General features: G+C 58.6%; 6 protein-coding genes across 6 annotated transcripts; all 6 read right to left on the bottom strand.

The window, feature by feature from the left end:
* Positions 1 to 1,697: 1,697 nt before the first annotated feature.
* On the bottom strand, positions 1,698 to 2,837 carry HBQ1 (hemoglobin subunit theta 1). The gene is made up of 3 exons (XM_055339900.1): positions 2,660 to 2,837; positions 1,979 to 2,183; positions 1,698 to 1,904 (listed from the first exon to the last, which is right to left on the bottom strand). The coding sequence occupies exons 1-3, from the start codon at positions 2,758 to 2,760 to the stop codon at positions 1,776 to 1,778; spliced, it is 435 nt and encodes a 144-aa protein (XP_055195875.1). The 5' UTR covers positions 2,761 to 2,837; the 3' UTR covers positions 1,698 to 1,775.
* A 2,203-nt stretch (positions 2,838 to 5,040) lies between these two features.
* Positions 5,041 to 6,024, bottom strand: HBA1 (hemoglobin subunit alpha 1). The gene is made up of 3 exons (XM_055339901.1): positions 5,901 to 6,024; positions 5,379 to 5,583; positions 5,041 to 5,273 (listed from the first exon to the last, which is right to left on the bottom strand). Exons 1-3 carry the CDS (start codon positions 5,993 to 5,995, stop codon positions 5,145 to 5,147), a joined length of 429 nt encoding a protein of 142 aa, XP_055195876.1. The 5' UTR covers positions 5,996 to 6,024; the 3' UTR covers positions 5,041 to 5,144.
* Positions 6,025 to 8,627: 2,603 nt separating this feature from the next.
* On the bottom strand, positions 8,628 to 9,998 carry LOC129519411 (hemoglobin subunit alpha). Its single transcript, XM_055339904.1, has 3 exons — positions 9,873 to 9,998; positions 8,966 to 9,170; positions 8,628 to 8,860 (listed from the first exon to the last, which is right to left on the bottom strand). Exons 1-3 carry the CDS (start codon positions 9,965 to 9,967, stop codon positions 8,732 to 8,734), a joined length of 429 nt encoding a protein of 142 aa, XP_055195879.1. The 5' UTR covers positions 9,968 to 9,998; the 3' UTR covers positions 8,628 to 8,731.
* A 1,778-nt stretch (positions 9,999 to 11,776) lies between these two features.
* HBM (hemoglobin subunit mu) lies at positions 11,777 to 12,475 on the bottom strand. Its single transcript, XM_055339905.1, has 3 exons — positions 12,365 to 12,475; positions 12,035 to 12,239; positions 11,777 to 11,947 (listed from the first exon to the last, which is right to left on the bottom strand). The coding sequence occupies exons 1-3, from the start codon at positions 12,454 to 12,456 to the stop codon at positions 11,819 to 11,821; spliced, it is 426 nt and encodes a 141-aa protein (XP_055195880.1). The 5' UTR covers positions 12,457 to 12,475; the 3' UTR covers positions 11,777 to 11,818.
* A 283-nt stretch (positions 12,476 to 12,758) lies between these two features.
* Positions 12,759 to 13,736, bottom strand: LOC129519413 (hemoglobin subunit zeta-like). Its single transcript, XM_055339906.1, has 3 exons — positions 13,642 to 13,736; positions 12,966 to 13,170; positions 12,759 to 12,887 (listed from the first exon to the last, which is right to left on the bottom strand). Exons 1-3 carry the CDS (start codon positions 13,734 to 13,736, stop codon positions 12,759 to 12,761), a joined length of 429 nt encoding a protein of 142 aa, XP_055195881.1.
* A 9,341-nt stretch (positions 13,737 to 23,077) lies between these two features.
* HBZ (hemoglobin subunit zeta) lies at positions 23,078 to 24,043 on the bottom strand. Its single transcript, XM_055339907.1, has 3 exons — positions 23,949 to 24,043; positions 23,286 to 23,490; positions 23,078 to 23,206 (listed from the first exon to the last, which is right to left on the bottom strand). Exons 1-3 carry the CDS (start codon positions 24,041 to 24,043, stop codon positions 23,078 to 23,080), a joined length of 429 nt encoding a protein of 142 aa, XP_055195882.1.
* Positions 24,044 to 24,301: the final 258 nt, after the last annotated feature.

The raw sequence follows: 24,301 nt of genomic DNA, 5'->3' as shown, positions 1-24,301 counted from the left end.
CCTCCTGAGGGCCTCGACGTGTGATCACAAGTGGCAGGGGACAGGGACACTGGGCCACGGAGCCTATTTGGAGGTGAGACCACCAAAGGCCACTCCACAACCAAAGCATGCCTGGGGTGCATTTTTTGGATTTAAAGGATATAGCCATTGGTGTGTGGAGACTGGCTGTATTACTCATGCTAACTTTTCAGGAATTCTGAGAGCTCCACTATTAAACTATATCAATTCACAAATAAATAGTTCATGTTAAAAAAAAAGTAATACTGAAAACTCATTACTTTTAATTAAGTTACAACTTACTATTATTCATGTTTTTATTATCTGTGTTCACCTCTATTTTGTATCTGGGCAGTGGATATAGAACACACTGGCAGATACTATGCATCTTTTCCTAATTTTCCATGAAAATTAGGACTTGAGATCAACCATGATGACAGCATGGAAATTGGAAACTGCTACAAATCAGCCCTCTTCCCCACCTTCCAGAGTGCCAGGCATCATTCACCAGTTCACAACGGGATACAACTGAACTACCTTCCCAAAAGGCTATTCCAAGTTACACCTTCACCAGAAGTGTATTAGGTTTGCCTTTTTAATACTTTTTCATGCCAAGTGTCTTGTTAAGGAGCATTTTAACATGCATGTTGTTGAGGATAACTGCAAACGCCTGTCAGCTGTCGGTACACTGTGAGGTGCCTAGCTATCCTTTGGGTTATGTTTCTTTTGGGTTGACTGTCTTTCAAAAAAGGTGGGACAGGGCAGCCCAGGTGGCCCAGCGGTTTAGTGCCGCCTTCAGCCTAGGGCATGATCCTGGAGACCTGGGATAGAGTCCTGCGTCAGGCTCCCTGTGTGGAGCCTGCTTCTCCCTCTGCCCCCTCACCCCCCGCCTCTCTCTCTCTGGGAGAAGCAGGTTCCATGCAGGGAGCTCGATGTGGGACTGGATCCCGGGACCCTGGGTCATACTCTGAGTTGGAGGCAGATGCTCAACCGCTGAGCCCCCAGGGCCCACTGTGCTGCTTTTGATGTGCGTTTTTTCCCTCCTCATACTGAGGTTTGTTTCTCTTTATATAGTGCTATGTGCCCACTTTTTCCAGTGTCACTCTGAGGACACAGTTTCAGAAAAGTGTCTCTAAATGTTCCTGGAAGGAGCTGGAAGGCTGTGCATCGATGTTAGCTCAATGCAGGTCAGGGTGAGGTTGCTACCGTGTGTGTCACATGCACGCTCTTGAGTCCGACCTCGCATCCTGTCTTCACACACAGTTTTGCCACGTGTCAGGTGCGAGTTGCCCTAGTCATGGTTGTGCCCGACACACTGGCGTGCGGAGGAACGTTCCCTAACTGGGCCATTTTCTGAAGCGTCTGCAATGACTAGGATTGCTCTTGTGAGGGAAAATCTAAGAAAATCCAAGCTCCTTGGAAGTGTGGGATGTAGGTGGGGCTCCGCGGCCCCCTCTTGTCTGCGGCAGGAGCCCCACCACCCCCGGGCCCGGATGGGGACAGTCGCACCCCCGGGACCCTCCAGGGTCGGGGCCTGCGCAGGACCCCGGCCGCGCCAGCAGGGGGCGCCCCTCCCTCAGCTTCCCGCCCCCCCCCCCCCCCCCCCCCCCCCCCCCCCCCCGTCAAACGACGGTGCAGCGTGGCTCTGAGGCTCCGAGACCCCCCGCCCCGGCCCCGGAGAGAACAAGCGCACACCGGCGGAGGCTTCCTGCGTGGACTTTACTCCGAGTCCGAGCTCGCGGCGGGGGGGGGGGGCTGGGGGTCCCGCACCCCCCAGTTCAGCCGTAGCGGGAGGCCAGCGCCGAGGTCACGTGGCTCAGAAACTTGTGCAGCGACGCGTGCATGGCGGGCGCGAGGTCTCCGGGGTAGTGGCGGGCGAGGGTCACCAGCAGGCAGTGGCTCAGGAGCTGAGGGCACAGGCAGCCGTCGCGCGCGCCCCCCCCCGCCCCCCGCCCGGCCGCGGCGGGTCCCGCGGGCTCACCTGGAAGTGCGCGGGGTCCACGCGCAGCCTGTGGGCGTGCAGGGCGCCGAGGGCGGACAGGGCGCCGGGCAGGTCGTCCAGGTGGGCCATGGCGGTGGTCAGCGCGTCGGCCACCTTCTGGCCGTGGGCCTTGACCTGGGCGGAGCCGGGGCTCAGGTCGAAGTGCGGGAAGTAGGTCTTGGTGGCGGGGAAGGAGCGGAAGGTCCTGCGGGAGGAAGGGCAGGTGAGCCGCGAGGGGGGGGGGCTGCGGGGGGGAGAACGAGGGCCGCGGGGGAGGGGAGGGGGCTGCGGGGGGAGGACGAGGGCCGCGGGGGGGGAACGACAGGGGCCGCGGGGGGGGAGGGGGCTGCGGGGGGAGGACGAGGGCCGTGGGGGGGACGACAGGGGCCGCGGGGGGGGAGGGGGCTGCGCGGGGGAGGGACGAGGGCCGCGCGGGGGGCTGCGGGGGGAGGACGAGGGCCGGGGGGGGGACGACAGGGGCCGCGGGGGGGGAGGGGGCTGCGCGGGGGAGGGACGAGGGCCGCGGGGGGAGGGACGAGGGCCGCGCGGGGGGCTGCGGGGGGAGGACGAGGGCCGTGGGGGAGGGACGACAGGGCCGCGGGGGGCTGCGGTGGGAGGACGAGGGCCGCGGGGGGATACAAGGGCCGCGAGGGGAGGAGGGGCCGCGGGGCGGGGGGGCACCTCTCCAGGGCCTCGGTCGCGTAGATCCCGACGTTGCCGCCCAGCTTCCTCCACAGGGCGCGCACCGCCGCCCTGTCCTCGCCCGACAGCGCCATCGCCATCGCGCCCCTGCTCCGCGCCCGGGTCCCCGCGACCTCCAGGGGGCGCCACGCCGCGTCTGCTGCGGAGCCAGGCGCTCAGGGGCCCGGGGGGCGGGGACCAAGCCCACTCTGTACTGTTCACTATATGGAAACGAAGAATGTATTATCAGCCTTAGAATTAGGGGACCCTGGAGTGTAGCAGGGACTTTGACATTGAACGTCAGCTTATTCTCCCTCCCTTCCTCCAGAGGCTTCTAGAACACTCTATTTTCACATTTATAGTGTAAAATGAACATAAAGATGTCGTCTTCCCAAAGTTGTTGTGAGAATTAAGCGGATAAGATGTCAAGCGCCTGGCTCATGGCACATGTTCCTTTCAGGATAGCCAGCATTTATTAAGTGCCTTGCACGTATCTCCATAGCAATGCCAATACCTATGGGGCGCTCACTCCTTGCCAGGCACCACTCTACACAAACTTGGTGGGGGGCACCTAGTGGTTTAGTCCATTAGGTGACACACTTTATTTTTTTTAAGGTTTTATTTATTTATTCATGAGAGACACAGGCAGAGGGAGAAGCAGGCTCCATGCAGGGAGCCCGATGTGGGACTCCATCCCAGGACCCCAGGGTCACACCCCAGGCTGAAGGCAGGCACTAAACGACTGAGCCACCTGGGCTGCCCTTATTTTACTTTTTATTTATTTTTGGAATGGGAGAGAGAATCTTAAGCTGGGTGTGGAGCTGGATGCTGGGCAGGATCTCACAACCTTGAGATCATGACCAGAGCTGAAATCAATTCTGAGTCTTAACCAACTGAGTCACCCAGGCGCCCACCCCCCACCATGTTGGCCATTTTGAAGTTGTAGAATCCAGTGTCTTTAACCACATTCACATCTGTGCAGCCACCACTACCACCATCCCAAGTGGAAACTTTGTCCCCATTAACAGTCACTCTGTAACCCCTCTCCTCCAGGCCCACAAGTCAGCTGTCTCTGTGGATTTGCTTATTCTGGATATTTCATATAAGAGGAACCATACATTTTTGTGTCTGGCTTCTTTCATTTAGCACACTTTCCAGTTCCTTGACACTGTGGCCTCTGTCAGGGCTTCAGAGCTCTTAATGGCTGAATAATATTCCACTGTATGGATAGATTACATTTTCTTTATCCATTCATCCCCTGCCAGAGATCTGGGTTGTTCCCACCTGGAGCCCAGGTCCTCATTTTTCCCAACAATAAGTAAAGGAAGGCCACCTCTTACTGAGAGCTCATGCTGTGTCACCAGCTGTGCTAACGGTATCACAGAGACCTGCCATGTCATTTTCCAAGGATGACTTTCAGGACCAGATACCTAAGGCGCTAGGGGCTTACTTTGAGGGGAGGAAGCATTTGGGAGCACTGGCTCCCAGGACTTGGCTCTTCTCTGTTGCAGTGTGTGTGTGTGTGTGTGTGTGGTGGGGCGGGAGGGGGAGTGTTGGTGGACCTCAGGGGTGCTGCCGGTATCTGGGCTATGCAGTAAATGCTGAGCTAGCCTCAAAAACCAGGCCTCCAGATCCATGGTGCCCCAGGATGTCATCATGTTCAGAGCGAGTGTCCTGGAAGTGACACCAAGTGAAAGAGGTGCTGCCGGGAAAGGTCTGGCATCTACGATTGCACTGCTTACCCTGATTTCATCTAGATTGTGTGGTATTTGGGAAGTTTGATGGGTGGGGGCATTTGGTGCCACTTCCGGGAGCCTGACCTCTTGTCTCTTCCCACCACCCAAAAGCAGGAGAGCTCAGAGGTCCAGGCTGGAGGTGCATTAACTCTCAGACCAAGTGTATGTCTTCAAATGTAAAGATGGAAACCAGGGCAGCCCCAGTGGCGCAGCGGTTTAGCGCCCCCTGCAGCCCGGGGTGTGATCCTGGAAACCCGGGATCGAGTCCCACATCGGGCTTCCTGCATGCATGGAGCCTGCTTCTCCCTCTGCCCCTGTCTCTGCCTCTCTCTGAATGAATAAATAAATAAATATTTAGAAAAAAAAATAAAGATGGAAACCAGTTCCTCATTTGAGCAAATCCCAGCTGAATCTGCAAAGCTCTTAAGTGAAATGCAGGACATCAAATAAAGGGAGCCGAGGACTCCTGGGTGTGGCCAGGGAGCAGGCCTGCGATTCCCAGGCAGTGGCAGTCCCCAGGGGAGGCCAGCCGCACTCCCCTCAGCTGCCCTATGCTTCCCACCCCCCACCCCCCCACCCCTGCTCCTGCGGGGAGGAGACCACCCGCACCGCCCGCAGACAAAGACAATGGAGGCCTTCAGAGGCTGCAGCCCACTCAGACTTTATTCAAACATCAGGAAGTGCAGGGCACGGGCGCAGGAGGCCGCCCAGGGGCCCAGGGCAGGGGCTCCCGCCACCGAGGCTGCAGCTTAACGGTACTTGGAGGTCAGCACAGTGCTCACGGTGGTGAAGAACTTGTCCAGGGAGGCGTGGACGGCAGGGGTGAATTCGGTGGGGTGGTGGCAGGCCAGGGTCACCAGCAGGCAGTGGCTCAGGAGCTGCGGAGGGAGGGGCCGTCAGCGGGGGCGCAGGCTGCACCGCGGGGAGCCCTCGGGGTCTCTGTGCCCCCCCCCAGGTGTGTCCTGGCCTGGCCCGCGGCTCACCTTGAAGTTGACGGGGTCCACCCGCAGCTTGTAGGCGTGCAGGTCGCTGAGGGCAGACAGGGCGCTGGGCAGGTCGTCCAGGTGGGCCACGGCGGTGGTCAGCGCGTCGGCCACCTTCTTGCCATGGGCCTTGACCTGGGCGGAGCCGGGGCTCAGGTCGAAGTGCGGGAAGTAGGTCTTGGTGGTGGGGAAGGACTGGAAGGTCCTGCGGGAGGAAGGGCCGGTGAGCCGGGGCGGGGGCGTGGACAGGGGCTGCGGGGGGAGGACAGGGGCCGCGGGGGGGAGGACAAGGGCCACAGGAGGGGGGACGGGCAGGGGGAGGGACAGGGGCCCCTTGGGAAGGGCAGGGGCTGTAGGGGAAGTACAGGGGCCACGGGGGGGGGGGAGGACAAGGGCTGCGGGGGGAGGACAAGAGGCCGCGGGGGAAGAACAGGGGTTTGGGGGGAGGACAGGGGCCCAGGGAGGCAGACACGGAGCGCGGGGGGCGCCGAGCCCCAGCGCCGGGGAGAGCTGGGTGCTCACCTGTCCAGCGCTTCTCCGCCGTAGTCGCCGGCGTGGCCACCAATCTTATCCCAAGTGGACTTGATGTTGGTCTTGTCGGCGGGAGACAGCACCATGGTGGGTTCTTTCTGAGTCTGAGGAGAACCAGAAATGCGCGGGGCGGGGAGGCCGTGGAGGCTTTATGCCCGGGGCACGGGGGGGGGGGGGGGGGGGGGGCACGCCCATCGGGGCCAGTCTCATTGGCTGGCGGGGGTGGGTGTGGGGGGGGCTCGCTGGGGCAGACCGACTGGAGGTTCCCTCCCGCCCACCTCTCCAGCCCCGCTAGCACCGCCAGGGCCCCGGCTGGTGGGGGTCGATGCAGGGGGGCTCAGGGACACCCTGGAGGGTCCCCGAGCGCCCCTAGCCCCCCGCTGCGCGCTCCTGAGGATCCTAAGGGACACCTGCCCTGTTGTAGGCTTGGCGCTCGCAGCCCGTCTGGGTTAACTAGAGCGGTATCGGTGAAAGACTGAGTGGTTGAGGGCGGACAAAAGGCCTGCCTGGTCTGGGGCGGAGAGAGGTGCACACAGGGGGGTCTCCCTCCCACCAACTCCGGAATTGGCACCTGGAGCGCCTCCTGCTCCCTTCAGACACGCTCCTCCTAACCCCTCCTCCCCACGAATTCTCATTGAGCTGTCGCCCTGCGGATAAACCCCCAGCGGCCCAGGGGGCAGAGCTGGGGCAGGCGGGCTCCAGGCTCCAGGTCCTCCGTCCAGGGTGGTGGGTCTGCGAGACTCAGAGGCAGCGCTCTCCTGTTAGGGACCTTGTGTGAGCCACTGTCCCCACCGCTGTGCTCACAATGACACACCCAGTTCTACAAATCGTGCTTGACACTGGACTCACTGGGCCAGTAGTGGTTAAGTTGAGAACTAAAGCGACTTTCTGGACAGGACCTGAGCTTTCAGTTGGGGACAGTCATCCGATCACCACGCAAGGGCACAGAGAGTGGAAAGCCTTGTTAAAAGACTCAGGAAACGTGGGCAGCCCTGGTGGCTCAGCGGTTTAGCGCCGCCTGCAGCCCAGGGCATGATCCTGGAGACTCAGGATCAAGTCCCACATCAGGCTCCCTGCAAGGAGCCTGCTTCTTGCTCTGCCTCTCTCTCTCTCTCGCTCTCTCTCTCTCGCTCTCTCTCTGTGTCTCTCGTGAATAAATAAATAAAAATCTTAAAAAAATAAAATCTTTAAAAAAAGAAAAGAAAAATTAAAAAAAAAAAGACTCAGGAAATGTGCAGGGAGTGGGTGAGGCATTGGAGGGCATCAGGGTTAGTCTGAAGGTCACGGGTGGCTTCCCTAGGGGAGTGAGGCTGGGGGATGAGTGTGCATTAGACAAAATAGGGTGGACAGGGAAGCTGACTTGAGGGTGGGGAGGGGGATAAAAGGCCTCTATGGCTGGAGTGGGGGTGGGGAGCTGTGGGGACTACGACCAGGTGCTGGGCAGACACTGCAGTGTGGGGGAAGGGGAGGACCCCCAGCTGGTATCGTTCCCTTACTGGTACCAAGTCCCCTGGGCTAGTTGGTGGCAGGAGGGTACTGAGGACACGACAGAACAGGGAGTGAGAAGCTGTTGACACGTCCTCTCCTGGGAAGAAGACTGAGCTCTGGGGAGGGGCTGGGTGGGCACCGTCCCTCGGGATCTCCCCGTGTGTCCAGGAAGAAGTATCTGTCAAACTGCCTGGGACGCAGAAGAAAGAAGCTCCAGACAAGCCTCAGCAATTCTCTCCTGCTCTGCCCCTTGAGTCTGTTCTTATTTTGTACATGCTGGGCCTCCCCCCGGCTGCTTCCACTCTCCCTACCCACCCTCCACTCTTTTCCTGATTCTGTTACAGCCAAAGGCCCAATCCTGGCCTCCCGAAAAGGATAGGACACTGCGGGCTTAGAGGGCTCAAAGACCTGCCCCCAGGCCTGGGACAACCCCCCCTTCTGCATCTGGTTCCAGTCCTCCTGCCACTGGGTCCTTTTTATTTATTTTATTTTTTTAAAGGATTTTTTATTTATTTATTCATGATAGAGAGAGAGAGGCAGAGAGAAAAGCAGGCTCCATGCCGGGAGCCTGACGTGGGACTCGATCCCGGGACTCCAGGATCACGCCCTGGGCCAAAGGCAGGCTTGAAACCGCTGAGCCACCCAGGGATCCCCTACTGGGTCCTTTTTAGATGAGACTTGGGGAACATATCTCAGCCAATGGCTTAGATTCCTACTATGCGAAGAGCTCCCACATATATATAAGAGGGAAAAACAAAGACTTACGGGAACAGTTGACAAAGGTTATTAACAGGAAATTAACAGAAATACAGAAATGACCATTAATGAGGCCGCTGGGTTAGCCCAGTCAGTCAGGCATCCTACTCTTGGTTTCTGCTCCGATCGTGGCCTCAGGGTCATGAGATGGAGCCCCACCACAGCTCGGAGCTCAGTGCTCAGTGGGCTTGTCCCTGTCCCTCTTCCTCCCCACCCTCTCTCTGTCTAATAAATAAATAAATAAATAGATAAATCTTAAAAAAAAAAAAAGGGTGGCAGTCTTAGCCTCCCCTGCTTGTCACTGCAGAGAGGAACCCTGGAAGCCTGGCACCTCCTGGGACTGGAGCATGACTCCACTCATTCCAGGAAGCCTCAGCTTTAGTTCCAAGAGCCACTGAGGCCCGCAGAGGTCCCCTGCGGGGAGGAGACCACCCGCACCGCCCGCAGACAAAGACAATGGAGGCCTTCAGAGGCTGCAGCCCACTCAGACTTTATTCAAACATCAGGAAGTGCAGGGCACGGGCGCAGGAGGCCGCCCAGGGGCCCAGGGCAGGGGCTCCCGCCACCGAGGCTGCAGCTTAACGGTACTTGGAGGTCAGCACAGTGCTCACGGTGGTGAAGAACTTGTCCAGGGAGGCGTGGACGGCAGGGGTGAATTCGGTGGGGTGGTGGCAGGCCAGGGTCACCAGCAGGCAGTGGCTCAGGAGCTGCGGAGGGAGGGGCCGTCAGCGGGGGCGCAGGCTGCACCGCGGGGAGCCCTCGGGGTCTCTGTGTCCCCCCCCAGGTGTGTCCTGGTCTGGCCCACGGCTCACCTTGAAGTTGACGGGGTCCACCCGCAGCTTGTAGGCGTGCAGGTCGCTGAGGGCAGACAGGGCGCTGGGCAGGTCGTCCAGGTGGGCCACGGCGGTGGTCAGCGCGTCGGCCACCTTCTTGCCATGGGCCTTGACCTGGGCGGAGCCGGGGCTCAGGTCGAAGTGCGGGAAGTAGGTCTTGGTGGTGGGGAAGGACTGGAAGGTCCTGCGGGAGGAAGGGCCGGTGAGCCGCAGGGGGGGGCATGGGGGGAGGACAAGGGCTGCAGGAGGGGGACAGGGGCGGGGGACAGGGGGTAAGGACAGGGGCCGTGGGGGAAGGACAGGGGCCGTGGGGGAAGGACAGGGGCCACGGGGGGAGGACAGGGGCCTCGGAGGGGGGTGCTGGGCAAGGGGACAGGGGCCCCAGGAGGTGGACTGGGGCTGCCTGGGGGGGACAGGGGCCGCAGGGGGGGGACAAGGGCCGCAGGAGGGGGACAGGGGTGGGGGTGGGGGGACAGGGGCCGCAGGAGGGGGATGGGGGCCATGGGGTAAGGACAGGGGCCGCGGGGGAAGGACAGGGGCTGTGGGGGGAGGACAGGGGCCGTGGAAGGGGGCACTGGGCAGGGGGACAGGGGCCCCGGCAGGTGGACTGGGGCCACTGGGGGGGACAGGGGCCGCAGGGGGTGGACAAGGGGCGCAGGAGGGGGACAAGGGTGGGGTGGGATAAGGACTGTGGGAGGGGCACAGGGGCCATGAAGTAAGGACCGGGGCAGAGGGTGGGGGGGGGGAGGCGGACAGGGGCCGTGGAGGTGGGGACAGGGGCCACAGGAGGGGGACAGGTGCTGGGGAAGGACAGGGGCTGCAGGGGTGGGAACAGGGGCCGCGGGGGGCGGCCGAGCCCCAGCGCCGGGGACAGCTGGGTGCTCACCTGTCCAGCGCTTCTCCGCCGTAGTCGCCGGCGTGGCCACCAATCTTATCCCAAGTGGACTTGATGTTGGTCTTGTCGGCAGGAGACAGCACCATGGTGGGTTCCTTCTGAGTCTGAGGAGAACCAGAAATGTGCGGGGTGGGGAGGCCTCGGAGGCTTTATGCCAGGGCCGCGGGGGCGGGGCACACCCGTCGGGGCCACGCTCATTGGCTGGCCCAGTGCCCCGAGGTCCCCGGAGCAGGTGGGGGGGTCCCAAGGCCGCTCTCACTCTCTGTCCTGTGTCCTGCGCAGACCGAGCTCAGCTCCCCGTGGCACCCTCCCTTCTGGCTCCTGTGGTTCCCAGGATCCCACACGGGGTCCCGAACTGCCCCCCCCCCGCCCTGCTTTTGGCTCTGAAACTAGGGTATTTGCCGACTGGGGAGGGGAGCACAATATTTTCCGATGTGAACAAGCTGCTTTTGCCCCAAACATCCACCAGGATGGAGAGCTGTCGATTGTCCATGTAAAGAGCCGTGGTGAGGGAGATTATGTGGTCCTTCAAGCCCTCTTTCCCCCATGCTGGGCAGGCGCTCCTGGGCAGTGCCAGGTGACCGGTGCAGGCGTGGACTGAGGAGTGCGGTGGGTAGCTGGGCAGGGCCACAGGCAGGGCCTATCTCGTGGCATCCTTCGGATTGGGCACCAACAGCCAGGTCAGCGCAGTGCTCCCAGCACTGACCAAGATTGTCAACTGGGAACCTTCATTGTTCAGTCTGGCGAACTCCCTGAATCCCACTCCCTGCCTCGCTCCCTTGTCCGAGAAGGTTCTGAGTAGTAGATGGCTAAGATTCCTGCCCTGATGCCGCGGAGAGGGGAGAGACTGACCCCGGGGACCACGGTGGGATGGGACTGAGGGGACCAAGCCTTGGTTGGGGGAATCATAGAAAGTGAAAGGAGCCCCTTGAGCTGGAGTGGGGGTTGGGTGGCCCTGGATCTGCCAGGCACTGATCTTGCTTTATCATCTTTTTTTTTTTTTTAAGATTTTATTTATTCTTGGGAGACACACAGAGAGAGGCAGAGACACAGGCAAAGGGAGAAGCAGGCTCCACGCAGGGAGCCCGATGTGGGACTCAATCCTGGGTCTCCATGATCACGTCCTGGGTGGAAGGCAGACGCTGAACCGCGGAGCCCCCCCGGGGCGTTCCTCTGCTTTATGATCTTATAAATTATGTCAAAGACCCAGTGAGGAGTCAGGTTTTTTGTTTGTTTCCACACGCTCTGCATTAGGCTCACATTGCTCGGGGACAGGTCCTGTATCAGCCAGCGGCTGTGTGAACAGGGTTAGAAACCTACTCTGTCTGCCAGAGGGTGGCGGTGGGAGTTCCTACCCCGGTGCCCCCCGCCCCAGGACCTTCAGAGGAACGGGCTAGCGTGGCTAGGGCAAAGTTTGCTGTGGACTGAGTGTCAGGGGAATGGGGGGGAAGCAAAGGCCTTGAGGAGTCCCAACCGTTTGACCAGAGCCCAGGAACTTGGCCGTTGGGGGTGGGCGGTGCTGGTATTTGTCAGCAAAAGACGTGAGAATTCAAGCTGGTAGCGCCCAGCGGGAAGGATGGAGGCAGGTTCCAGGAGGGAGTGAACGCACACGTGCTTTGTGAACGGTGTCGCTGTGTGAGAGCACCAGGCCAGGGCCCCCTCATGTCAGCGCCCCCGGTGCCCCCCTCATTGCCCCATCGCCCCTCGGCAACGGTTCTGTCCAAGGCTTTGGGGATCCACACCCTGCCCGACCCGGGACTATAACCAAGGAATTGTCCCCATTTCAGAGTCCCGGGCCCCTGTCCCCGGTGCTCGAGGGTTGGGGTGGCGCCCTAAGGTGCCCCGAGGTGCCCGCCCGCAGCCCACAGAGCACACAGGCGCCGGCGCCGCTTGACCCGTGTTTATTGACACGCGGGGATGTGGGCGGGGGCGCGGGCTCAGCGGTACTTCTCCGTCAGCACCACAGCCACGCCCGTCAGGAACTTGTCCCACGCCGCCTGCATCTCCACGGTGAACTCGTCCTGCAGGTGGGAGGCCAGCACCACCTGGAAACACTGGATCAGCAGCTGCGGAGGCACAGGTGCGGGTGAGGGCGCTGCCTCCGCGGGCCCTGCTGCCCCCCGCCCGCCCCCCCGAGGCCGCGGCGCGCTCACCGGGAAGTTGGAGGGGTCCACGCGCAGCACCTGGGCGTGCAGGTCGGCCAGCGGCCTCAGCGCGGCGCGCAGGTTGTCCAGGTGCTGCACGGCCACGCCCACCGCCTCCAGCATGCGCCGCCCGTGGCTCAGCAGCTGCGCCTCGTCGGCGCAGGGGCCCAGGTGCGGGAAGTAGGTCTTGGTGCTGGGGTACACGGTGAAGAGCCTGCGCGCCGGGCGCCGGTGAGGACGGCCGCCCCCCACCCCGGGCATCCCGGGTACCCCCCCGGGCCCCGCCCCCCAGCGCCCCCAGGCACCCCGGGCCGCGCCCCCGCCCCCGCCGCAGCCCACCTGAGCAGCAGCTCCGCCCCAAAGGCCGCCTCGTGGCCCGCGATCAGGTCCCAGACCTGCGCTACCTGGGCGCGCTCCTGGGCGCTGAGCATGGCGCCGCCGGGGCTGCTTTGCGCCCTCCCGCCACGCCCGCCTCCTTATAGCGGCCCCCCCGCGCCCAGGCGCCGCCCGCGCTTATCTGCGGGGCCCACGGTGGGGAACCGCAGGCAGAGCCAGGGTGCGGGGGCGCGGGGGGCCGCACACTCGGGGAGCAAAATTCTCGCCCCCGCGCTCCCGTCCCTCGCCTGCTTCCGGCCAACACGCAGAACGCGGGAGCCGCTCCGTCCTCAGCCTTTTATTGGGGACACGCGGGAGGCACGCAGGGGAGGGCGCGCGGGGGCGCAGGCGGGGGCGCTCAGCGGTACTTCTCGGTCAGGACGCAGGACACGAGCGACAGGAACTTGTCCCACGCGGCGTGGGCGTCGGCCGTGAGGTCGGCGGGGAAGTGCGAGGCCAGGGTGACCAGCAGACAGTGGGACAGCAGCTGCGCCGAAGGGAGGGCCTGGGTGAGCACGGGCGGCGCCTGGGGACCCTGGAGACCCTGGGGACCCCCCCCGCCCACCTTGAAGTTGACCGGGTCCACGCGCAGGATGTAGGCGTGCAGCTCGCTCAGCCTGGACAGGGCGCCCGCCACGTCGTCGAGGCTGCGCACCGCGTCGCCCAGCGCGGCCACCACCTTGGCGCCGTGCGCCCGCAGGTGCGCCGAGCCCGCGCGCAGCTCGAAGTGCGGGAAGTAGGTCTTGGTCTGCGGGAAGCTGGCGAAGAGCCTGCGGGCCAAGGCGGCGCCACTGACGCGTGGGAAGCCCCGTCCTCCCCCCACGACACGTTGTAACGGATGTTTTAGGACAGAAACAGGGACGCGAACCTCCCCGTGGACCCGCACGCGCCCCGGTGTGGCACAAGGGCAGGCCCGCCTGGCCGACTCTCCCCGGTCCCCGGGCCCCCACCCCGGGCTCGGCACAAGCCCACCCCAGCGGCCCATGGCTCAGCAGTTCCTTCCTTCCTATCTTCCTTCCTTCCTTCCTTCCTTCCTTCCTTCCTTCCTTCCTTCCTTCCTTCCTTCCTTCCTTCCCTCACTGCGTGGAGGTGGGGGAGACCCGGGTGCCAGGCCCCTTCACCATGCACCTCCCCTTCTTGGGCACTGATCCCGTGCCCCCCCCCCCCCCCCCCCCCGCCCCCGGGCCTCACTAACCCGCACTGTCACCTCCTGGCCCCAGCGCAGCCCATCAGGCACTGACCTCTCCAGGGCCTCGGTGCCAATAGCATCCGCCTGCGTGGAGATCTTGCCCCACATGGACAGGATGATTGTCCTCTCGGCCTTGGTCAGAGACATGGTGGAGCTGAGTGGGAGCTGGGCGTGCTCAGGACCGGCCTGTGGGGTGCTCAGCCCCCAGCGTCCCTTTATATACGTGGAGCCAGGGTGGGGGCCAGGCTGTGGCCACTGGCCTGGAGAGGGGAGAGGGCCGTGGGGGTGGGGTGTCTTATCAGACCCAGTAAGGATGGCTGGTCAGGGCCTGATGGGACTCTGGGCCGAGGGGCTCTCACTCAGGCCTCCCCACTGCTGGGCCACAGGTCAGTCCAAGTTCCTGGGAGATAGGGGCCCAGGCCCGGGTGGAGAGTCACCATGTCAGCCCAGCCCCGTGACTGGCCTCCACGCTCACTGTCCTTGTGATGGAAGGGTGACCTGGAGTGTGTCAGGCTCTCACAGAAGCACTCTCTCCTCCTCCCTCTGCTTCTGCTCTGTGGGGCCACCTTAGGAAGCACTTTACAGATGAGTGAACACAGGGTCACAGAGGGAGACTGAGACCAGCTGTCACAGAGCATGACAGTCTTCACACACAGCCTGGATGACACGAGCTTACAGTCCCAACGGCCACGTTTCCACCACAGCCTCTACTCCTTATTTCCATCTCTTTACCCTCCTAGCTTACACCCTTTCCCTAACCCCCATAAGGTGCTTAACATGTTCCTTTAGTTACTATGTGTTCTTGCAAAGGGTCCATTTTTAGTCATGTATTTTAAGTTAAATTATAGCTTGATTTTTAAAATTTAATGTAATGAACGTTTCTTCGTAAGCACACCTTTTTTGAAAGATAGGAAGTTTTAGGGGCTCCCTGTTTAGCGGAGAGCCTGCTTCTGCCTCTCTCTCTGCTCCTCCCCCTGATTGTGCTCTCTATCAGAAAAATAAATCTTGGGATCCCTGGGTGGTGCAGCGGTTTGGCGCCTGCCTTTGGCCCAGGGCGCGATCCTGGAGACCCGGGATCGAATCCCATGTCGGGCTCCCAGTGCATGGAGCCTGCTTCTCCCTCTGCCTATGTCTCTGCCTCTCTCTCTCTCTCTCTGTGTGACTATCATAAATAAATAAAAATTAAAAAAAAAAGAAAAATAAATCTTTTTTTGTTACATTTTATTTATTCATGAGAGACACAGAGAGAGGCAGAGACACAGGCAGAGGGAGAAGCAGGCTCCACGCGGGGAGCCCAGCGCGGGACTCGATCCCGGGACTCCAGGATCACGCCCTGGGAGGAAAGGAGATGCTCAGCCACTGAGTCACCCAGGCGTCTCTGCATTGTGCATATATTTAAGGTTTTTATTTTACTTTTAAAAATATTTTGCTTATTTAAGAGAGAAAGAGAGAGAGAGAGTGTGTGTGTGTGTGTGTGTGTGTGTGTGTAATCACGGAGACTATGCCTGAGAGCTCACATGGGGTGACTTATTGTTCCCATTCCAAGGGGGCCTCAGCTCTGGAGGGGGCCAGTTAGCATTATGTCTTCGAAGGCTTCCTAAAAGCCACCATCATTGCTCATAAAAACAATGCATAGGGGATCCCTGGGTGGCCCAGCGGTTCAGCACCTGCCTTAGGCCCAGGGCGTGATCCTGGAGACCTGGGATCCAGTCCTAGTCCGGTGTCGGGTTCCCTGCATGGAGCCTGCTCTCTCTCTCTATGTCTGTCCTGAATAAATAAATAAAAATCTTAAAAAAAAAAAAAAAGAAAAAAACAATGCATGGTTCTTTAGAGCCCTCGAGGGAGTCTGCAGACGGTGGGTCCATAGAAATCCCTTATATCTCACACACTAACATTTTAGTGCTGTTCTCTTCATTTAGCTGAATTATCTCGAAAAGCATCTTTGTGTCGTGCAGTTGCGCCCGCGTGCACCCATCACAAGTGCCCCCGGGTCAGCTGCAAGCAGCCCTCCGCGGCTCCTGTGGGCCCTCGCTGGCTCGGTGCTCCCGTTCCTGGGAGCAGGCCTGTGGTTTAGCAGGAGCTACTCCCACGCCCAGGTCTTCACACACATGAGGACGACATCCAGGCCCCAAGCTGGGGAGAGGGCCCACAGGACACTGCCAAGCCCCTATCTTGGAAGCTCCTCCCAGGAAGGGTCCCGACAGCGTGAGCTCGGCCTTGGGGGGGGGGGGGAGCGGCAGTCACTGTGGAGTAGGAATTGTTCTTGGGGTTCCAGCCCTGAGCTCCCTCCTTCCAGCCTTGAATCCCCAGAGGCTCGGGCAGAGGCAGGGGCTGCAGATGAGCCCAACCTTCAGCTCCAGGGTGCTTGGTGCTTTGGTGGGAGGAGCTGGGGAGAAGGAGGGACTAGGGCGTGCACAGTATCCCCCCTCCTACAGCTGGGGTCTTGTTTTGTCCCCGAGCTGGAGCCCGGAGCCCATCCCAGGCTCACCTCCCAGCCTTTGCCTGAGCGCTTAGCACAGCTAAGAGCACCCTTTGCCCCCAAGATTTTCCATCCTTCCTCTCTCCTCCTTGATAGGCTTGGGTCCTGACCCCCTAAACTTGAGCTGAGGTAGTTCCTCAGTCCCATGAGTTTCACCTCCCTCTGTGACCAGCCTGGGCTGACACCCACATAGACACCATCCCGAGCTCACACTCTCCAGAGAGCGTTTCACCTCCTCACCTGTGCATCTTGAATCAAGCCTGATCTGGCCCTCAAAGCCTGCTCCTCCGTCCTTCCATCCTTCCTCCTGTCCCCTGGCCATGGTGGTGGCAGCACCATCTCTTCCCAAGGCCCAGGTCAGAGACCCCAGCCCTCCCGGACCTTCCTGCTCCCGGCGTGGTTTCTTTTTTTTTTTTTTTTTCCCCCGGCGTGGTTTCTGGTCTCTCCCGCTCCCTGTGCTCCTCAGCCTCCGTGGGGCCTCCTGCCTGGAAGACTCTTCCCCAACATTGTCACTCACTCAAGTGCCACTGGGTTTATAGGCTCACAGTGACCACGGCATTTAAAATGGCAACTCGCTACCCCTGCCTGTGCAATCTCCCACCAGCTCTATTTTTTTTTTTCCACTCAGAAAATAAATGTTTTTGTTTGTTTTCCACTAGAATGTGAACTCAGAAAAGCAGAGAATTTTTCTTTCGGCATAGTTTCCTGTTCTATTCCAAGCATCCCAAAGAGTCAGGACTTCCCAGAGCAAGCTCCCCAAAAGTTCTTGTTGAGTGAATTAGAAGTCCTCAACCCCAAGGCTGCCCTTCCGGAGCCGGAGCCGGTGGCCCTGCCTGCCCGGCTGCCCAGACGCTGGGCCCCAGGTGGGAGCACCAGGAGTGCTCGGTCACTGCCTGCCCAATGGTAGGGAAGCGGGCTGTTCCTGCCTTCGTGGGGCTGACAACATATTCAAGTCTTCAGATCCACCACCACAAATAGGCACTGGTTTTTTGGAACGTGAAGGTTCCCTGGGGTCATCTGGGGTCTGGGGTCAACTGAGGCCCACAGTGGAGAGGTTTTGCATAGTCACAGAGCCCCTGGGAGGCAGGGCCGTGGCCTCCGGAGACTCACACTCAGGTCACTCCCTGGCCTCTCCCATGCTGATGCCAAAGGCCAGGCTGCTGGCCGGCAGCTCTAGGACACACCTCACACCCCACCCCCATGCTCCTGGGCAGGGGTCCTTCTGGGTCAGAGTCCTCCCTGGGGAGGGGGTCCCAGCTGGGCACCTCCCCTCAGGACAGAGTCTCTCTGCAGCACTGAGAATCCCAGACCCTAATGTCGGGCCAGTAGGAGGAATAATCTCTGGCACGCTCCCGAAACCCCCAGAAGCTCCATGCATCCTTCATGGATTACATTTGAGCCCCTATCCGGCACCAGGCCAGCTCCAGCAGCTGGGGACACACCGGGGACACACAGAAACACCCACTCTCTGGAGAGGAAGTGTGCAATGCAGAGTGAGTACAGTAGGTAAGCCCCAAAGTGAGAGAATAAAGCAGCCCCTGACGCCCGGGGCGTGGCCACAAAGCCCATGTTCTCCTGTGACTACTGATGCTCCAGACAGAGGCGCAAACGCTGTGTGAACGCACAGGAACCACAGGCGGACCCAGCACGCCCACATGGCTGGCAAGCAGGACTGCTGCCTTGCCCATTGCGACTCCGGCCTCCCTTGGCTCTTCCCACCCTTCTAAAGATTTTATTTATTCATGAGAGACGCAGAAAGAGGCAGAGACACAGGCAGAGGGATGAGCAGGCTCCCTGGGGGGAACCCGATGCGGGGGACTCGATCCCAGGGCCCCAGGGTCAAGACCTGAGCTGAAAGCAAGCATCAGACCTTGATTGATGCCACCCAGATGTCCCTAATCTTTTTTTTTTTTTTAAAGTAAGCTCTATGCCCAAGCTGGGGCTTGAACTCATGAGAGTGAGTTGCATGCTCTGCAGGCTGAGCCACCCGGGCACCCCAAAATTTCATTGTTTATATATTTGCATCTATTTTTACTTACCCTGAAAATAGTAGTTCCTAATGGCATAATATTTTTACTTACTTGCTTTTACCCTGCAAAATAAATAACGTAGTTTGAAAATTATGATATCAAGCCCCGGGGCTAGTTGGCATGAGCTGACGCAGTTGGGTTATTGGTAAGATACAGGGAGTCGAGCACAGAAGTAAATATGTTGAGGGCAATGAGAGCCTCACTGTTGTGGGCGGGAGGCACAAATATGGAAAGGGAGAGGACCAGAATGAGACACGTGGTTCTGCACTATAACTAGAGACCTCAGTATAAGGTTAGGGCTTCTAATGTCCTCAGACATAGAACAGATGCAGGTGTGCATGTGGAGTTGTTCGTGCCTGTGTGTGTATATGGATATAAATACGTCTCTTGGTTCTTTCCACTGAGAAGGACTGGAAGCAGTGACACTCGAGTAGCACATCAGCCCCCAGATCCTGCTTTCCAAATACCATTCTCCACTAGGAGGAAACAGAACTGTGTGGGGAAACGGCTGATTTTAGGCTGGTGCAGGGAAAGTACAAGATGGATCTGGAACTTCTCATGGCAGAAATAAGGAAAGTACTCCAAGGATTAGGAGGACACATGAGTCAGTTTGTCCAAACCTGGGACAGGTTAGGGATCAAAATAAATATGATTGGCAGTAGAGCATAACCCACTGAAGAAAATGGGAATTAGTGAGTTAATATGATATAAATTTAAAAAGATAATGGGAAGTCAGAGCTTTTCCTCACAGTAGAGCGGCTGCCAAGCATAGAGGGAACGATGGAGAATTACCATCGCAGTAACAGTTGATGTAGGAAGGATCACCAATGGATGCCAAGAGCGGTGGATGAAATCGTATAAAGAGTGGGACATTTTCATAGTCTCAAATTATCACTTTGTTAAAAAATTTATTAATTATCAACGAAAAAGCATAAAACACTAGTTAACTTTGTAGTGGAGAAACTTATAGACACCATTTCAACTACGTGATCAACGTGAACGTCACCAGTAAAGGAACAATTATGTGTGTATGGGATGCATTAAGTAGACACAGTGCCATTTCTGCAATGTTTCTGCTGGAAATGAATAACCTAAATGTCATCATGAGGAGATATGAGACGAACCCAAACAGAGGAACACTGCTCAAGCAACTGGCATGTGTTCCTCAAAATTAAGGTCATGGGGATCCCTGGATGGCTCAGCAGTTTAGCACCTGCCTTTGGCCCAGGGCGCAATCCTGGAGACCCGGGATCGAATCCCATGTCGGGCTCCCGGTGCATGGAGCCTGCTTCTCCCTCTGCCTATGTCTCTGCCTCTCTCTCTCTCTCTGTGTGATTATCATAAAAAAAAGATTAAATTAAGGTCATGCAAGGAAAGACTAAAGAGCAGATTGAAGGAGACTAATGCAAAGTTGTTTTTTAAAATTTTAATTTAAAAAAAAATTATTTATTTATGATAGTCACAGAGAGAGAAAGAGAGAGAGGCAGAGACATAGGCAGAGGGGGAAGCAGGCTCCATGCACCGGGAGCCCGATGTGGGATTCAATCCCGGGTCTCCAGGATCGCGCCCCAGGCCAAAGGCAGGTGCCAAACTGCTGCGCCACCCAGGGATCCCTAAAATTTTAATTTAAATTCCAGTTAGTTAGCTCCAAGAGTTGACCCTGGACCAGTAAAGAGCATTGCTGGAAAGGACGACGTATGTGTGAGATCTTGTGTGAATGGATTTGGATTCCTGTTAATTTCCTCCTTTGCTGGTTATTCTCTGGCTATGCAGTCACGTGTTCTTGTCGACTTGAGGAAATGCACAAAGTATTTAGGGATTTTTTTAAAAAAAAGATTGTATTTATTTGAGAGTGAGCAAGAGAGAGAGAGAGGGAATGAGCAGAAGGAGAGGAAGAAGCATGTGCGGCTCGATCCCAGGACCCCAGGATCATGACGTAAGCTGATATCAAGATTCATTCTTAACCAACTGAGCTACCCAGGCACCCTGATAGTTTGAAATTTTTATTTTTAAATTTTTTTAAAAAGGATTTTATTTATTTTGAGAGAGGGAGAGAGGAGGAGGAGGAGGAGGAGGAGGAAGAGGGAGAAGGGGAGAGAGAGAAGGGACAGACTCTCTAGCAGGCTCCACACTAAGTGGAACTTAATCTTAAGACCCTGAGATCATGACCTGAGCCAAAACCAAGAATCAGTTGCTCGATGCACTGAGCCACCCAGATGTCCCTTGAAAATCCTTAAGCTAAGGGGCACCTGGGGGGCTCAGTTGGTTAAGCATCTGCCTCCAGCTCAGGTCATGACCTCAGGGCCCTGGGATGGATTCCCGAATCCGGTTCCCTGCTCAGCGGGAAATCTGCTTCTACTTCCCGCTCGGCCCCTACCCCCTTATGCTCTCTATCTCTCTCTCAAATAAGTAAAAAATAATTCTTTTAAAAAAGGTAATTTTTAAGTTAAAAGGTTATGAACATTTAACATCTGTTATTATGACCAATAAACTACTGAGTGACTATTAGGATTTCTTTGCTGGTTTTTTTGGTCTCAGCCAAGTGGTTATACTATTACATTCTTGCACAGGTTCATTTAAGTTGGCTTTCAATTTCATGTTTTCACTTTTTGATTCTATTTTCGGTTAAAGATTTACATGATTGAGGGCAGCCCGGGGGGGGGGGGGGGGGGCTCAGTGGTTTAGCACTGCCTTCAGCCCAGGCTGTGATCCTGGAGACCGGGGATCGAGTCCCACGTCGGGCTCCCTGCATGGAGCCTGCTTCTCCCTCTGCGGGTGTCTCTGCCTCTCTCTCTCTCTCTGTCTCTGATGAATGAATAAATAAAATCTTAAAAAAAAGATTTACATGATTGAAAGGTCAAAACCACGGGGAGAGCTAGACTGCGGGGAGCTCCCTCCACCCCTCCTCTTCATCCCCAACCCACATTATTATTTGTAAACATTTCCAGTTTATCCTTGCGTAGTTTCTCTTTGCAAAAATAAGCAAACACGATGGGGGGCCTGGCTAGCTGAGTTGGTAGAGAATGTGACTCTTAATCTCAGGGTCTTGAGTTCAAGTCTCACATAGGGCATAGATCTTTTTTTTTTTAAGATTTATTTATTTATTTATCATAGACAGAGAGAGAGAGAGGCAGAGACACAGGAGGAGGGAGAAGCAGGCTCCATGCCGGGAGCCTGACGTGGGACTCGATCCTGGGACTCCAGGATCGCGCCCTGGGCCAAAGGCAGGCACTAAACTGCTGAGCCACCCAGGGATCCCCATAGGGCATAGATCTTACTTAAAAAAATATAAGGAGGGATCCCTGGGTGGCGCAGCGGTTTGGCGCCTGCCTTTGGCCCAGGGCGCGATCCTGGAGACCCGGGATCGAATCCCACATCTGGCTCCCGGTGCATGGAGCCTGCTTCTCCCTCTGCCTGTGTCTCTGCCTCTCTCTCTCTCTCTGTGTGACTATCATAAATAAAATATATATATATATAAGGAAACAATACTTATGAACACGCACAAGTGCACACACAGGGCTAGGAACAGTCAAACGTGTGCCAAAATGCACACACACAGCACACGTTCACACATGTGTGTGCACATACACATTGGTATCTCTCGTCCCCCCCCCCTTTTTTTTTTTACTAAACTCTGCCTAATGGGGGGCTTGAACTCACCACCCAGAGATCTAGAGCCACATGTTCTACTGGCTAAGCTAACCACGTATTCCTCTTCTCTCCTTCCTTACAGAGAAGATACCATGATATATATATATATACACACACACACACACACACACACACACACAGGCAGAGGGAGATGCAGGCTCCTTGGGGGGAGCCCGACGTGGGACTGGATCCCTGGTCTCCAGGATCACACCCTGGGCTGAAGGCAGATGCTCAACCGCTGAGCCCCCTGGGCTGCCCTTCTTTCTTTTTTCTTTTACTTTTTACTTGATAAATCCCGGACATCACTTCACAGCCACTATTAGAAATTGTCCTCATTCGTTTTTCAGGTGACAGTTCTCCGCTGTGTGGGTTGTCATGGTTCGGATCAACCATTCAACGCCTGAAGCTGGGCTGGTGTTTCTGGTGGTGGGAAGGTGAAGCTCCCATCCAGTGTAGAAAGCACCACTAGCCGAGTGTGGTCAAAGCCTTGGATGTTTGTCCACTGGGTAGGTGAGAAGTGGGTCTAGGTGAGGTTTCATTTTTAGTAGTGTTAAAATGCGTTTTTCTAATTATAAGTAAGATTGACCCTCTTTTCCGTTTTTATTTCTGTGAACTGCAATCTGACTCTATCACGTGTGTATCTGCTACTAGATCCTGAGCTCCGGGGGCAAGTGCTGTTGTATTAGAGTCTGGACACGTGCGTGGGTGTGTTAGGGACCCATAGAAGTTCTGGAGCGGAGGAAGGGAGGAGTGCAACGCGCCCAGATGCACCCCCCACTCCTTCCTTCCCGCATGGAGGAGGGACCAGGAGGCAGTACAAACTCCAGAGGAAGGAGAGAGCGCCACGGGGGCCCCAGGGACAGCCCGAGGGGTGGGGGCTCCACCGGGGGAATTCCCAGTTGCCCTCGCAGAGACCCTGGGGTCCGAGGGAGGATTCCAGCAGCCCCCCCCAAGCCCGCCCCACCTGCAGCCACCCGCCACCCGCCGCAGTCCGCCTCTGCCTGCAGCCCATCGACCCTCCCTGCAGCCCGTCTCCCCACCACCTGCAGCCTGCCACTCGCCCCTGCAGCCCCTACCCGCCCCTGCAGCCCATCGCCCCCCCTGCAGCCTGCCGCCCCCCCTGCAGCCCACCATCCCCTCCCCTGCAGCTCACACCCTCCCTGCAGCCCGTCGCCCCCACCCCCTGCAGTCCCCTCCACGGCGCCAGTGACCAGGGAGGCGAGGTAGACGTGTACTGGTTTATTGGTGCGTCAGCCAGGTGCGGGGGGGAGGCGGGGGGGGGGTCGCTGTGAGGTGCTGGAGCTGCGCAGGGGCGCAGGCGGGGGCGCTCAGCGGTACTTCTCGGTCAGGACGCAGGACACGAGCGACAGGAACTTGTCCCACGCGGCGTGGGCGTCGGCCGTGAGGTCGGCGGGGAAGTGCGAGGCCAGGGTGACCAGCAGACAGTGGGACAGCAGCTGCGCCGAAGGGAGGGCCTGGGTGAGCACGGGCGGCGCCTGGGGACCCTGGGGACCCTGGGGACCCCCCCCCGCCCACCTTGAAGTTGACCGGGTCCACGCGCAGGATGTAGGCGTGCAGCTCGCTCAGCCTGGACAGGGCGCCCGCCACGTCGTCGAGGCTGCGCACCGCGTCGCCCAGCGCGGCCACCACCTTGGCGCCGTGCGCCCGCAGGTGCGCCGAGCCCGCGCGCAGCTCGAAGTGCGGGAAGTAGGTCTTGGTCTGCGGGAAGCTGGCGAAGAGCCTGCGGGCCAAGGCGGCGCCACTGACGCGTGGGAAGCCCCGTCCTCCCCCCACGACACGTTGTAACGGATGTTTTAGGACAGAAACAGGGACGCGAACCTCCCCGTGGACCCGCACGCGCCCCGGTGTGGCACAAGGGCAGGCCCGCCTGGCCGACTCTCCCCGGTCCCCGGGCCCCCACCCCGGGCTCGGGACAAGCCCACCCCAGCGGCCCATGGCTCAGCAGTTCCTTCCTTCCTATCTTCCTTCCTTCCTTCCTTCCTTCCTTCCTTCCTTCCTTCCTTCCCTCACTGCGTGGAGGTGGGGGAGACCCGGGTGCCAGGCCCCTTCACCATGCACCTCCCCTTCTTGGGCACTGATCCCGTGCCCCCCCCATCCCCCCCCCCCCCCCCCCGCCCCCGGGCCTCACTAACCCGCACTGTCACCTCCTGGCCCCAGCGCAGCCCATCAGGCACTGACCTCTCCAGGGCCTCGGTGCCAATAGCATCCGCCTGCGTGGAGATCTTGCCCCACATGGACAGGATGATGGTCCTCTCGGCCTTGGTCAGAGACATGGTGGAGCTGAGTGGGAGCTGGGCGTGCTCAGGACTGGCCTGTGGGGTGCTCAGCCCCCAGCGTCCCTTTATATACGTGGAGCCAGGGTGGGGGCCAGGCTGTGGCCACTGGCCTGGAGAGGGGAGAGGGCCGTGGGGGTGGGGTGTCTTATCAGACCCAGTGAGGATGGCTGGTCAGGGCCTGGTGGGACTCTGGGCCGAGGGGCTCTCACTCCACCATGCCCCCCCCAACCTGGGGCCTTAGAGAGGGTGTTGGCC

This window comes from Nyctereutes procyonoides, unplaced genomic scaffold, assembly GCF_905146905.1.
Source record: "Nyctereutes procyonoides isolate TBG_1078 unplaced genomic scaffold, NYPRO_anot_genome, whole genome shotgun sequence".
NCBI lineage: Eukaryota > Metazoa > Chordata > Mammalia > Carnivora > Canidae > Nyctereutes > Nyctereutes procyonoides.
The sequence above is the reverse complement of the archived record's forward strand: the minus strand, read 5'-3'. Positions and strand labels throughout refer to the sequence as shown.